Consider the following 13451-nt stretch of genomic DNA (forward strand, 5'->3'; position numbering starts at 1 on the left):
CACCCCCAAAGTGAGAGTGCCGTTTTGAGCCAGCTGCTGGTGTAGGGTGGGATTCAAAGAGGCCTCGGGCCGACTGGTTCCATTTACGTAGACCCGCAGCCTCTGAGCTGGGCCGGACCAGGTGAGACAGACAGAGTTCCAGTCATACAGTTTCAATTCAGTATCCAAGCGCAGTTCTTCTCCAAACAGCCACACTGCCGGCTGTGCACCTGTGCCCCGAAGTCCCAGCTCTATGTGTTTTTTCCCCGGTGCTTTGTAGACAAAGCCTGTCCATTCTGTTGTGTAGTTGAGGCGAAAAAGCATGCACACGCTGAGCTCCTTAAGGCCTGGTACCTCAACACCTGGCTGTAGCTGCCACACACACTGACGACCGCTGAACGGTATCTTCTTCCCCCACAGGCTGGAATTGGCTGGAGCACCTGAAACATCACATAGATAGAAAAGGTAGAAGATTTGAGCTCCCATAAAGATGCTGTAAGTACCATGTGCATGGCATCCAAACAATCAGCAATTCTCTCTTGCTTTCATTTAATTAACTGTCCCATAAGAGGCAATAAAAAACATAAACACAATAAAAATGCTATAAGACAATTAAAGACATTAAAAGTGCTGGTACTATACACACTTTTTGTATTTAAGGTTTTTACTCTTTGTGATATTTTGTGCTTTTTTTTTACATCCTTTAAAATTATTTAATTAATCTGAATTCTTACTTGAAGCCAGGATACACACTGACAGCTGTATACACACACAGATGGTCAGGGAAGACTTCATGACAGCAAACAAAAACACAGTGATGCCAGTCAAGTGTTCATCAGCTGAAAGGTGACAAAAAGATGATTAGAATTTGCATTGACCTTGAAGAAATAGTGCAGTAATTATTAACTGATTTTTATGTGGCTGAAACTTACCATGGTCACTTCCTTGAGAGGGTCGAGTCCTGAAGTTTAAGCTGTTTTGGGAGAAATCAAGCAATCAGTGTCAGCTTATGAGAAGCTGGCCGAGCCATGAGCCTGCTGGCAATCGTCATAAGGAGACCTCCACGCCCTCTCTCTTTAGTTCCCTGAGTTACTCATTAATCACCGGCAATAAACATAACTAACAAGCTTGATAACGTTTAAAAAAATGTTAAATGTTGAGAAATACTCTGATTTGGCTCACACACTTGTTTGTGCAGATGACACAAAAGTATAGCAACGGTGGCATTATCAAAAGAGCTTGTCTCAGTGCTGTACAGAGCAAACTTCATATTCAGGGTAGTAGCATAAGCTTCCTTTTTTTAATTCCTCCTACAGGACGAACACTTCTGAAAACTGTCACATGACTGTGGTTGACATTAGCGGTCATGCAGCTAAAAGCAGAAGATGACCATGATTAGTTATAGAAACATAAAACAGTATGTGCATAGGTTGCAACTACAAATGCTAAATATGACATAACATCTTAGGTTGCATATGTTCATGGCTATGACTGACGCAACAGGTTTGTGTGTATGTGTGTCTGAATATCTGTGTGTGTTCTATATGTCAGGTTTGCTGCTGTCATAAATTGTCTGCAAACACTCAGAGTAATTTTCTTGTGCTGCTCTTGTGCTTTACAATTAGGCCTCAAGTGATAACTGCTCAAACAGGTCTAATTGGCTTTTCTGTGAAACGTTTGACAGTCGTGTCTGTCTTGTTCTCAGCTGTGCAGACCTGAGAGTGAGGATGTCTATGGTACAGCCTTTCTTTTTAAGCCTTCACAATTTAAAGAGCAAATGTCTGTCACTAACTCCTTTTTCATGCCCATAATATCCTGTCAGAGCAGTGAATTTCTATTGATCTTTTGTATAGTTTTAGGGCTCCATACTACCACACAGTGGTCAAACAGTATATTGCAACTGTATGATTTTCTGTAACTTGTTTTGGGAACAAGTTTATGATTCACCGTATGTGTGTCACCTTCAGCATGCCCCTCGTCAATGGACTCAGCACCTAAGAGAACAAAACAATGCTGGTCGTAGCATTAAAAATGTTGCTCCAGCCAGCAAACACACACAGAGTCTCCTTGTTGGAAGCCTGTTCTTTAACAAGGGTCTCATTCATGCTCTTGAATTCTGCTCCCTCCTCCTCTGCTCCCTGTCTGAGAAACCAGAACCAAAACAAGCGGGTTCCCCAGAGGGAACGTGAGAAGACCAGGTGTGACGTGAGGTGGCCCAGGTGGGGGAGACCTGAAAGTCTCGTATTCATTGGTCCACTGGTTGACAGCCTCGTTGGGAACCTCTCCTGCGTCACCAGTGATGCAGAATGAGGGGATTCCCAAAGATCTCTCCCACCACTTCACCTCTGCTGACTGAGGAGCAGCTTAGGAGGCAAACTGCACTGACACTGATGGAAGCTGCAAATTAGTCATTAGTCTATGAGAGATACACGGCTTACTAAACTATATCTATATCATTTGAAACTGCCAAGTAAGTTTGCATTGCTGTAGTCTGCTTTTTTGGCATCGGCTTTCTTATTTTTGTGTAATTTTTTTATGGTATGTGAGTAAAGTTTGATCGAGGAGTGACAATATATACCTTTCAAGGGCTGCAGTTTCAGTTGTAGCTCTGCTCCTAAGAGAAGGACGATGGACGCTTTGCCGGTAGAGGCCTGTTTCTATGCTGCTCTGCTTATGGTAGGTCTGACCTTTAGGCAGTTTCCTTGCACAGATGTCTAAGACTTTGACTGTTTCATCCTGAAAATAACTAAGAACACTTAATTTTTTTTTAGATTTGACACTTTTATTCCAGATTTATGCTATACGATATGATGCATTGATTAGCATAAAATCTGCTTATTGAGTACTTTTAATCCTTAAATGAGCAAAGTCTTAAAAAATGTTCAGTGCTTTAAGAATATTTCAGCCTGTTTCTATATTTCTGTAAAATATTTCTGTACTTTTGCTTGAATGCAGTATTTTAACAGTGTGGTATTACTACTTTTACTTCAAAAAAAGACTGAATATTTCTTCCACCACTGACTATGTTTAATGTGTATTTCCTCAGGTTGGGTGTGTGCCGGTGAAATCTGAGCCCAGCTGTGATCAGACAGAGTTCTTCCACTCTAATGGCACTTGTGTTGTGTGTCCTGTGTGTGGGCCAGGAGAGCAGCTCTCAGAGGTAACACACACGACACGTTACAGCGGCAGCACCATTTTTTGCCCTTTAGCTTTCTTTCCTTTACCAGTCTTCTTGCTCCAAGTTTATACTGTACATTATTCTCAGGACTGTGGTTTTGGAGATGGTGGTGAAGGTGTCTGTATTCTGTGTGAGGAAGGGAAGTTCAGTGCAGCTACAGGTGTGGCTCCATGCATGAGATGCACCCAGTGCAATCTGCTGAACCGCTTGGAGAAGACAGCGTGCTCACCCACCAGTGATGCCCAGTGTGGCCAGTGCCTCCCTGGGTGAGTTACACCTACAGTATCAAACCTTGCCACCTGCTAGGTGCTAGCATTTGTTTTTAAGTGTCTGAATGCGGTTGTGTGTGCAGGCATTACGAACTCCGGAGCATGACTGGGGAGGTGGAGCTGCCCTGTGTGCCTTGTTACAACCATGACACAGTCCATAAAGAGTGTTTGCTTCTGACAGCTGAAGGCTCTAAAGGAGGTAAGTGCCTGAGATAAACCTGAGACTTGTATAAATAGCTTTATTGACCAGTGAATTTCCAGAGATGTTGTCAAGGAAAAATTATTACTGCTGTCCTCTGACAGAGAGTGCCAGCGCTGTGCCCAGGGGAAATATCAAAGAGCCTGAAGAGAAGAGTGAGTAACCCTGGGGACCCTCACTTTTCATGCTTTTCATTTCAACTTTTGTGCTCAATTTCACTTGACAGACTTTCTGTTTAATCAAGGAGTAAAAGAAGAAACATTTTCAGTGGTCCTGATTGGTTCAGCAACAGCGTCATCGATTTTCCTCCTTGCTCTGCTGCTGTGGGCTTTCCTCCTGACTGCTGAGAGATTCAGTGAGTCAGACGCGTCATGTTTGACATCTCTGTACATGAATCTTTTGTTTGCTTAACTAAATTTGGATTGCGCACATGTGTTGCAATGTTCAGAGCAGGATCCTGAGTACTGTCCTGAGCCTGAGGGACTGTTGCCTGCAGGTGACCTTCAGTGCACACCTGCACAGAGAGCAGCCAAACAATCAGAGGCTCCTTCACAATCACTTGGTCCTGCTCAAGATCCCCTGAGGTGCTTTGCAAATACTACATACATCTTGATTACGCATTCAGTTTACCTCTTATCAGTCCACATGTTATTATTTACATCAATGTCATCTCTACACAGAGGTCACGAGAACGAGGCGCAGCCCACGTCTATTGTGATTAATGTCACCACCAACATTAAGCCGCCCAGTCAGAAAGAGGAGAGCATGGCACAGGGGGAGCAGCAAAGCAGCTGCTATTCAATGGAGGAGGTGAAGTGCATTTCTGTATCATATCATTTTAGTGCCAAGGTCAGTGAAAGAAGTGATTGCTGCTTTCAAAATAATTGTCCTCCAGCGATTCTTATAATACTGTTGGTATAATGGTCCATTCATCTTCGTGCTCATGGGTTCAGTGTTCCTTAACCTTTAAGCCACAATCCTGTGCGAGGGTTGATATACTCAAGAGTAAGACATGTATCTCAGATACAATCAGAGCTGTAATTATCAGTTAATATTGATTTTCAGTTGCATATTTTGAGATTCACAGATTCTTCTCTGAATATAAAAATAGTCAGAAATACTGATGAACTGCAGTAGCAGTAGGTCTTTAATGCTGACAAAACCAAAAGTATTCAATTTAAATTTGTATCGGCGTGAGAAACCAAGCATACAGCTGATGCTTTAACCAGAAAATACTGAAAAATTATATTGCGATTACTATTTTTTTATTAGTTCAATCAATTTCAATGGAAATACCCATTATATATTAATCTACTTTGCTCCTGTAAGAATGTTAAAATCTGTAGTTTCTGTTTCTTACTCTGTCCTCTTTCCTGTGTCAATGTCAGATGGAGCAAAAACTTCAGACAATATGGGAAGTGGCTCGAGGTTTGTTTTCCTTTAGCTAAGTGCCCTCCTCACAGGTTCATGCTTCTATAAATGAGTTCACTCGTTGGCACTCATTTTTTAATGTCATCTTGGTGACTGTTTTGACTCTGTCCAGGTCAGAGTATCGAGATGCTCGACTATGACTCAGTCCAGGATTTGTCCTTGATGCTTGACTCTGCTGGCAACTGGAAGATTTTGAGGAGGCTTGGGCGGTCTTTGGGTGTCCCACCTCAGGTCATTGCTCATCTCCAAGGCTTCCAGGACCTCTTTCAGTACCTGCGCACCTCCACCTACACACTGCTGCCCCAACTGGCCCAGGCTGCTGCTCTCTTACCTAACCCTGAAGTTGTTGCGAGGATACACAGAGCTGTGGTGAACACTTAGACCCTCGGGATGTGTTCCTATGTCAGCTGTTATACAGTATTTCTGATCCACTTTGCATGGTGACACTGTTATCAGACAGATGGATCACCCAGCGCTTATTGTTGAGACACAAAGACATTCTTCTTACTGAAATGAATTGATTTTGAACTAATGAAAATAATACCTGTGAGTAAAGAAGGTTTTTTTCACCTAATTGTCCATTGTTGTGTTTTAATTGTATGGATATTTGCTTTATAAAGTGCCATCTGAATCAAATCTTTATTACAATAGAGATCACATGATTGATTAAGTTTGATAGCGAGAAGAATTCATAGTTTGTGCTTTGAGTGTTAAATAACAGAATATCCAGGGCACTGCAATTGAACCCTACATGTGGTGTTACTTCCTGTTTACCATGTAAAATAGATGAGAGGCCCGCTGGCTAAAGCATGTGAGACACACCAGGACAGAGGATGCAGTGTTCACGGTGAAAGGAAAAACATAGAGTCCTGAGAAAACTTTCTATTCTCTCATTGGGAGAAGTTTGCCTACTGACAATTTTCCTCCGTCTCTCGCTCTGCAGATTCTTCAGCACATTCAGTCTGGTAAGATTTCTTCTTCTTTTTTTTCCTTATCTGTATTTTACAAAGCTGTCTCAAAAGCAAATGATAAACAATTTTTCAGTAAAGTTAATTGTTTTTTAATACCTGTCTTGCTGTCCTCCAAAGGCTCTCAAAATCTCAGAGGCCTGATGAAAATTATTTTATCTCATTAAATACATTTTATGTCATTAAAATACTCTGTGTTTAGCCGAACCTTCTTGTTTCATGAGAGTCGCATACCTGTTGCATTAATTGGATCTAACTGGATTACAATATCTCCAATGGATCATTCATTTTTTTAGCATGCAAAAAATGCTACAGACGCTAGGGGGTGCTGTTTAACGTAGCAGCCACAGCGTCTAGTACTTCAAGCGCATACCCATAGATCGTCTATCAAGATGTGTCACTACCACATACAATAATGGCACACCTCGCGGTTTGCACAACTGCACGTTTCTGATTATAATCCTCAAGCAAACAAAGAATCTGCAAAATGATGCAGCCCCCCCTGTGCAATGGAGGTTTATTGGAAGTGTGGAACGCAATGTTTGAATTTCTTAACACAAACACTTGAGCTTATGAATTGTTTTTGCACTGTTTAATCTTCTTTTCCACAAACTAAAAAAATGTGATTCAAAAGTTTCAAATAGCTTCTTTTTTTAACAGCAGTACATGGTAAACGTGTCTAACCTTAAAGTACTGTTCGTGTTTACATTTTATGGAATTGCTTTCGTGAATCATCTATATTTAAAAAAAAAAAAAAAAAGATATCTGCAGCTGAACATGTCACATATCTCAAAACCCTTCATTCACCTCAGCATTTTGAACGCTTTCTTCCTCCGCGCTTCGCGGCGGTCTTGTCAGTCTTCGGAAAGAGGTAAGAGTGAGACCTTATCTTTCGTGCCCTCTCTTTGATGTCCACGTCCCCGTGGTGTCCGAGTCCTACCGGCTGCGATGTGTTACGCGCCCCTGCTTCAGAAAAAACAGAGAAGGAAAACTTCATAGAAATGGCGGAGGGTGCAACGACTCTCAAAGGCTTGCGAGCCCAAATGGGTAAGAAAACTTTGGCAGTCGTGGTTATTTTTTGGGCCATTTGTTTCTTACAATGTAGTTATGACTTTGTAATGTTTGCTGGCAAGTGCCGCCGCTAACCGGCTTATTTGAGCGTGCTGTAACGCGGCCAGCTTTTCCGGCTAGTAACGTTAGCTCGCCGTCCGGTTGTCTGTTGACAATGGATGCGGGAAAATTTGGTACTTCTTCGCGCATCAGACGTTATAAGTTGTCTTGAATTGGCCCATCTCAACCGACAGCTTTATCTTTAAACTCCGGGAAAAGCTAAACGAGCTGGTTCAACTTGCTGAAGTAGCTAACCTGAAGTACCTGTTAGCTAAAGTTGTAACATTTTATTTTATATCCGGGGAGCCGGTTGTCATATCGCGACTTGTCTGGCGCCCAGCTCGCCTAGCTTTGCTTTAGCTTAGCCTTTTAATCATATTGGCCAACAAAGTGCTGTTGTGTGAATGTACAGACAGGCTGAAAATGTTCGCTAAACGAAGTTAACCAACTGCTTTGTAACTGACTTTCGTCAGTAGCTTAACCAGCGTTGCCCATCACTGGGGGATTATTGTCAAAAGTGATCATCTGCTGCTGTCCCTTTCAGGGAGAGTTTAGGAAGCGTTTGTGTGCACGAAAGTGTGAATAAAGTTGACAGCAATGTGAGCTGATGCCTGTAGTAGAAACTAACTGGCAGCCAGTTCACAGCACATCAGCACTTTCGCTGCTTCCTGCTCAAAACTATCAGACACGAACTGTCCTTTTCTCTCTTGTATCAGTTGGTCGACATTCATGCTTATATGTTGACATATGGCATAACCCCCTCCACTCTGCAGGGACGGTAACTGTAACAATGTCTGACCTGAATTTCAGATAAAGCTGGGGTGTCAGACGCTATCAGACACTGAGCTCTGATAGGAGAATAAGGCCGCATGGTTGCTTTGCTTGAAATGTCTCGATGAGGCGATAAAGGAGTTTTGGTTGGATCAGCTGCAGACAGTTCCCTTTAGCAATAGCCACATTGCGTTTTTTTCTAAGTAGTGCTGTGCAGGCCAACTGCAGCAGCAAAACCTCTATCAATGCCTCTCATCCATGCCTCAGCTGGCCCCGTCCAGACGCAGACATGGATGTTTACTGGGTCTGCATCTGTGGGCATGAATGCATGGTTTGTTATGACTTGAGCTTCAGTTGGACTGACAGTTTTTTTTTTTCTTAGTATTTTAGGGTAAGAGGGAGTTTTCTGCATACCCAGTGTGGGTGTAGGCATGTTTTACTCCTGGCAACAAGTGGACCACATTTAGTACTGATCTTCTTCCTGTTTCCCTTAACTTTTCCATTGAGTATTTTCAATCTGGAATTTACATCCACCCAATTCTGTGGTCTTATGGAAATATCCGCAAAAAGTTCGAACCCCGGCTTTGTGAGGAATAAAAGGATGTCAGTTTGCTTGGCCTCCAGTCAGAGCAGACGGCTGACAATAATAAAATAATGTTAGGAATCTAGCTCATGTTCATTTCCACAAGAATGTGAGCAAGGAGAAAATGTACCCTGCTATTATAAAAGGAGATCACACCACTGCAAGTCACACTGCAAGGTTATACTGATCCTGGCTCAGCGATCGCTGCTGCAGAATTAAAAGCATGAGAAATATTTCTGAGCTGGTTGGATTTAACCAGAGGAGGAAATGGACCAGCCTAAATTTCAGTATGTTGTTTCTTGTATCTGTCCACTTAGCTTTGCTCCTCTAGCACAAATGCTCTGTACCTGTTTTATTTTAATCTTTCAAATTAATGATCAGATGTACAACACACATGTGTGCAGACACGTACACACACCAAAGATTTGAATAGCCAAACCTGTTCATATGTGTAGGCTATAACTAACGTCAGTCAGTCATCAGAATAGTTTTGCTCATAAGGCAGCAGTTGATATGTTAAAATACTGATATTAACACATCTGTATGTACATACACAAGTTCCCTGCCAGCTTTGCAGAGAGATTTTGGATGGTTTTGAGGATGAATTCCCATTTAACTACAAAACACAGGGACACACATTGTCTATGCAGCATGGTGTCAGAGTTTGATTTAATGTGCTGAGCTACAGACAGCAGAAAAGATATGATGTGGCAGTTAGAGGTGAAGCATGTATTTGTCACTCACAAATTGTTAGAACAGGATGTTTGGTTTGGCCTTCTTGGTTCTAACTTGTTTTGGTTCAATGAGGATTATAAACCAAACGATTACTGGTATAATAAAGTAATAATTTAAAATTATGTTTTAGCCTCTAACACCATATAATAAGAACAGATTAAACAAGTCAAGCAGGAAGTGGATTGATAATTGGAATTGATAACAGACTTGGAGATCATCAGATCCTTTCAATGTCCATCTCCACAAGAACATGCAGTCCACCTGGAAGAGGAGACTCCCAAGGAAACTGGGATGTGTCATCATTATCCTACCAGTACTGCAAATAGCCGAGGCTTACCTTTGCATGAACAGGTCTTGAGTAATCCCATAGAAGATCTGGTGTGTTTGTGCATGCATGCGTGTGCTCGTGTGAGAGCGTGCATCAGCAGTGTTATCCGAGGACCTGAAATCTTGAGGCAGCAGTAGGACGCTCTGTGCCACAGATGACCAACAACATTCATGTTTTCATTTTAGCCAAGTACAGCACAAGATGATTTTTGTGATTTTGGACAAATGTGACAAAATAAAAGGAACTAATTGCTGGTTCAGTTTGTTTTAGTCAGTGAATTGACATGTTTATGTTGTTTGTTTAGAGTTTTTTGTTTTATTACTCACTAGCACCCTTTCATTAAACAGTGCAGACCCTTCTTCTGCAACAAGCTGCTTAATTGGACCAAACAGTCAAACACAGTAATGGCTGCAGTTGAAAAGAGAGACACAAAAGAGTCCTAACCCTCTATTGCTTCTCCACTTTAACAACATTGTCTAAAGACCTTTCTTTCTAAAGAAAGAAGTAGCATTTGATCAGTTGTAGCATTCGACTAGAAGTGTTATGAGGTAATGCAGGCTGGCCTGCTTCCTGTTTGATGTTTTTGTCTGGCCTGCAGAGCCAGGCCATCACTGGCCCCCCCGGTGGTCTTTATTGCTGCCATAATAACTCAGCAGCCTGAAGGTTGGGCCACAACAATCAATATGTATATGTGCTGCACTCTGAATGGTTTCCAGTGTTTTTTGAGCATCTATTAGTACAACCCAGAATCCAAGAAAGATGACAGACTAAAACACATTGCATGAAACTACATGATGACTTTTTTTATTGACCACAGGATGATTGAGTTGAAATGATGTGGCCCACCCACTGCAGACTGGATATTTAACTCTAGATTTTCCTCAACACTACTACCTACACTTATCTGAACACTCGATTAGCCCAGATAATGCCATCGATCACTCGGGTATATAATTGTTAATTTTTGTGGTTTTGTTTTCAAGGGTTTATTGTGTGTGTCCGTGCTGCAGCATTGATGTATGTTAATGTGTGCAAATCTCCATAGTGATGGAGTGATGACAGACAGCTCATCTGATTGGCTCTTTTCATTTCTATGAGCACACCTGGCTCTCTTGAGGTTTGTTGGAAAAACAGAATCTCTTCCTACATCTCATTTAATCAGCGCATGAATTGGTGTGTCACTGGAGAGTGTTGTCTGATACAGAACATTAAGTTCAGTGAGTACGTACATCCACTGTGGTTGTGGCACCTGAAGTCAGTAAAATCATGAATCAGAGTTTGTGACAGGAAGTCATATTAAAGTGGATGTTAGAGCAGATGTTATGCATACTGTAAATAGTCTTGCATTGATAGAAACAGTGCATGGTTTTGGCTTAACAGCTGTTACCTACTCAGCCTCTTTGCTGTGTTGTTTGCTTTTGCTTCCCTCTAAAGACTAGAAAATGCAGTTAGCTTGAAGTCACGTCATGGAGGAAGACCATACTTTGAAACTTAATATTCTGGGTCCTAACTAAATTGCTTACAGTAAATACAAGTTGATATTGTTTGAGCAACCCTTTCATGGACTCTATCCTGAGTCTACTAACTATGCGTTGCAATATCAGCATCACCTCACTCACATGGTGTTCCTGTTGAGAAATATACTGTGCTGCCCAAATGTGAAGCAATCTCTCAAAGCTTTACCATCGTTGCATTTAATTGTGAATCATCTCATTTCTGAGTCAGTGTCTTCGTTGATACAGGCGTAAGCACTTCATCCATGCTGAGCTGCTGTGTGCATCCCTTAGTAACAGTTCCCCTGTTACACAGGGTGCTTGGCGTTTTATTGTATTTGCCTTTATATGAACAGGGAAGGTTGTATAGAAAGAGTGAGGTATGATGTGACACATAGATTCTGGGCTAGTTTCAAAGCCATGATGTTTTAGTTACATGATCTGTACCATTGATAACAGAGCCATCAAGATTCTTTTTACGTGTCTCTGGAGAGATTATTGTGTTTTCACTCTGGGTGTGATTCACTCATGCTAGAATCGGGTAGCTTTTTCTTCTGAATATAGATCAGCCTCTTAAACCTGGAGTGCCCCATCTGTTTTTCCTGTCTGTTCTCTTGAGTAAAAGAGAATGTCTGTTGTTGATGAGGTTAAAAGCAGTTTCACTGGAGGCCCAAAAGCCATATGCTAACCTATACTGTGTGCTAAACATACACTATCATAAACTGTTTACGTGCACATTTGAATACTAAATAAAGAAGGGAACAGATTGAGCTCATGCACGTTTCCTAGTTTACTTTGAGGTCAGCGTATCCTTGTGATATTGTATTATTCCCACCACATATACAGTCTCTTATCACAGAATTGCTGACTGACTTTACTCTTGTGTATTGAAAAAGCTGTTAAAAATGCAGCCAAATCATTTAGCCGTCTCACTGGTGGGGTTGAAGAAGGAAATTAAATGTGAAGTGACCAGTGCACTTCCACTGGGCACTGGCTGCAGACTTTGACCCTCATAAGCTGCTTTGAGTGAAGACCATCAATGCTGCTGCATAATACAGATAATCAGTGCACGGCTGCTTACCCTCTCTTTACTCTGTCCATCTCCTGCTAACTCTGATATCTGGTTTGTTATAACTACTTCAGGAGTAGTTTTGTCATAATCTCTGTGACAGCAGGCAGTCTTACAATGTCTATCCAGATCCCCTTTTATGTTTGTCCTTTCATCTTGTGCGCACTCACATTTTTCTTTGGTTCAGGGGTAGAAACAAACCGTATTATGTAGTCAGCTGATTGAACAAAACATATCACTGAATTTGTCGGTGTCACTTCATGTAATAAGGGCCTGTTGTCCTCCCTGCTTTTCAGAGGGTAGGGCAGTAGAGTGTACAGTCAATTTCCATACAGATAGGAAATGCACGCCATGCTGTGCTCAGAGAAACCATGATCAGTGCCTGTGGCGGGCAATGCTGGGCAAAGCATGAATGTTTTACATACGCTAAGACAACATGGTAAGAGGTGATTCTGATTTTGATGATGTCCAATAGGCACCTTCATGTAACCATTCAAATTCACCGTGGCTGCTCCTTTTGAAGACAAATGTCTATCTTACCTGAATGGCAAATAAGGTTGCACCTCCTAAAGCTGCTTTATGAAGAAAATCCATCCAGTGATTTGCTGGTGGAAACTGATTCGATGCGAAGTAGCAGAAAATCTTTGGTCTGCATCAGCAGCATCTTAATTGCTGCAGGGTGGGAGATGTGACAGTATTGCGGGCAAGTAGTTAGTTTGTGAAGTAAGAAGTGAACATACAAGACCTTAAAGATGAAGCTCTAGGTATAGTACTTACACATTTGCAAAGATGCAGCTCTCATTAGGTGTCGACAGAGATCGTCATGCTTTAGTCTTGTTCTCTAGCAGGTCCACAGTGATGTCAGTGTGGTTATCCCCTGCTTGGAGGACGCACATGATCATAATTCAGCACATCATGTCACAAGCATGCTATACTAAACCAGTGGTCTCATCTCCCCTTTGAAAGATGAGGAGAAGCAGTACTTTTGCCCTTGAAGTACATTTGGATTGGCTTTTTTGTGGTACTACTTCAAACAGATTAGTGGGTTTTTTCACGTTGACAAGCAATTTCTTTTTTGACATTAAGGTATGTCATCGATGACTAATGTTTGATGATCGGCATCCAATTGATTAAGTGTTCTAGTGCAATTACTACAAATTGCTTACATTATGGCTAAAATTTTCAAAGCACATACTATGATTTTTTTAGACTGATATGTGTAGCTACTTTAATTGCTTTCACTGATCAGCTAAAATACAGTATGGGTAAAGAAATGTGAATGCATTGCAGCTCATTCTCAAAGTTCAGATGACAGAGCTTTCAAAATAGTGTGTTAAT

The 13451-nt window shown here is 41.6% G+C and overlaps 1 protein-coding gene across 12 annotated transcripts in view; it reads left to right on the forward strand.

Moving 5' to 3' along the window:
• Nucleotides 1-6937: 6937 nt before the first annotated feature.
• The window catches only part of map7d3 (MAP7 domain containing 3), a 28910-nt gene continuing 22396 nt past the window's right edge, over nucleotides 6938-13451 (forward strand). For 11 of the 12 annotated variants that reach the window (XM_070962025.1, XM_070962026.1, XM_070962027.1 and 8 more), the window contains exon 1: nucleotides 6947-7071. In XM_070962025.1, coding sequence (XP_070818126.1) covers nucleotides 7026-7071 — 46 coding nt within the window. In that variant the 5' untranslated portion in view covers nucleotides 6947-7025. Of the gene's footprint in view, nucleotides 7072-13451 lie in introns of all 12 variants that reach the window. The other variant, XM_070962034.1, reaches the window with a different exon arrangement.

Source organism: Chaetodon trifascialis, chromosome 5 (assembly GCF_039877785.1).
Source record: "Chaetodon trifascialis isolate fChaTrf1 chromosome 5, fChaTrf1.hap1, whole genome shotgun sequence".
Classification (NCBI taxonomy): domain Eukaryota; kingdom Metazoa; phylum Chordata; class Actinopteri; order Chaetodontiformes; family Chaetodontidae; genus Chaetodon; species Chaetodon trifascialis.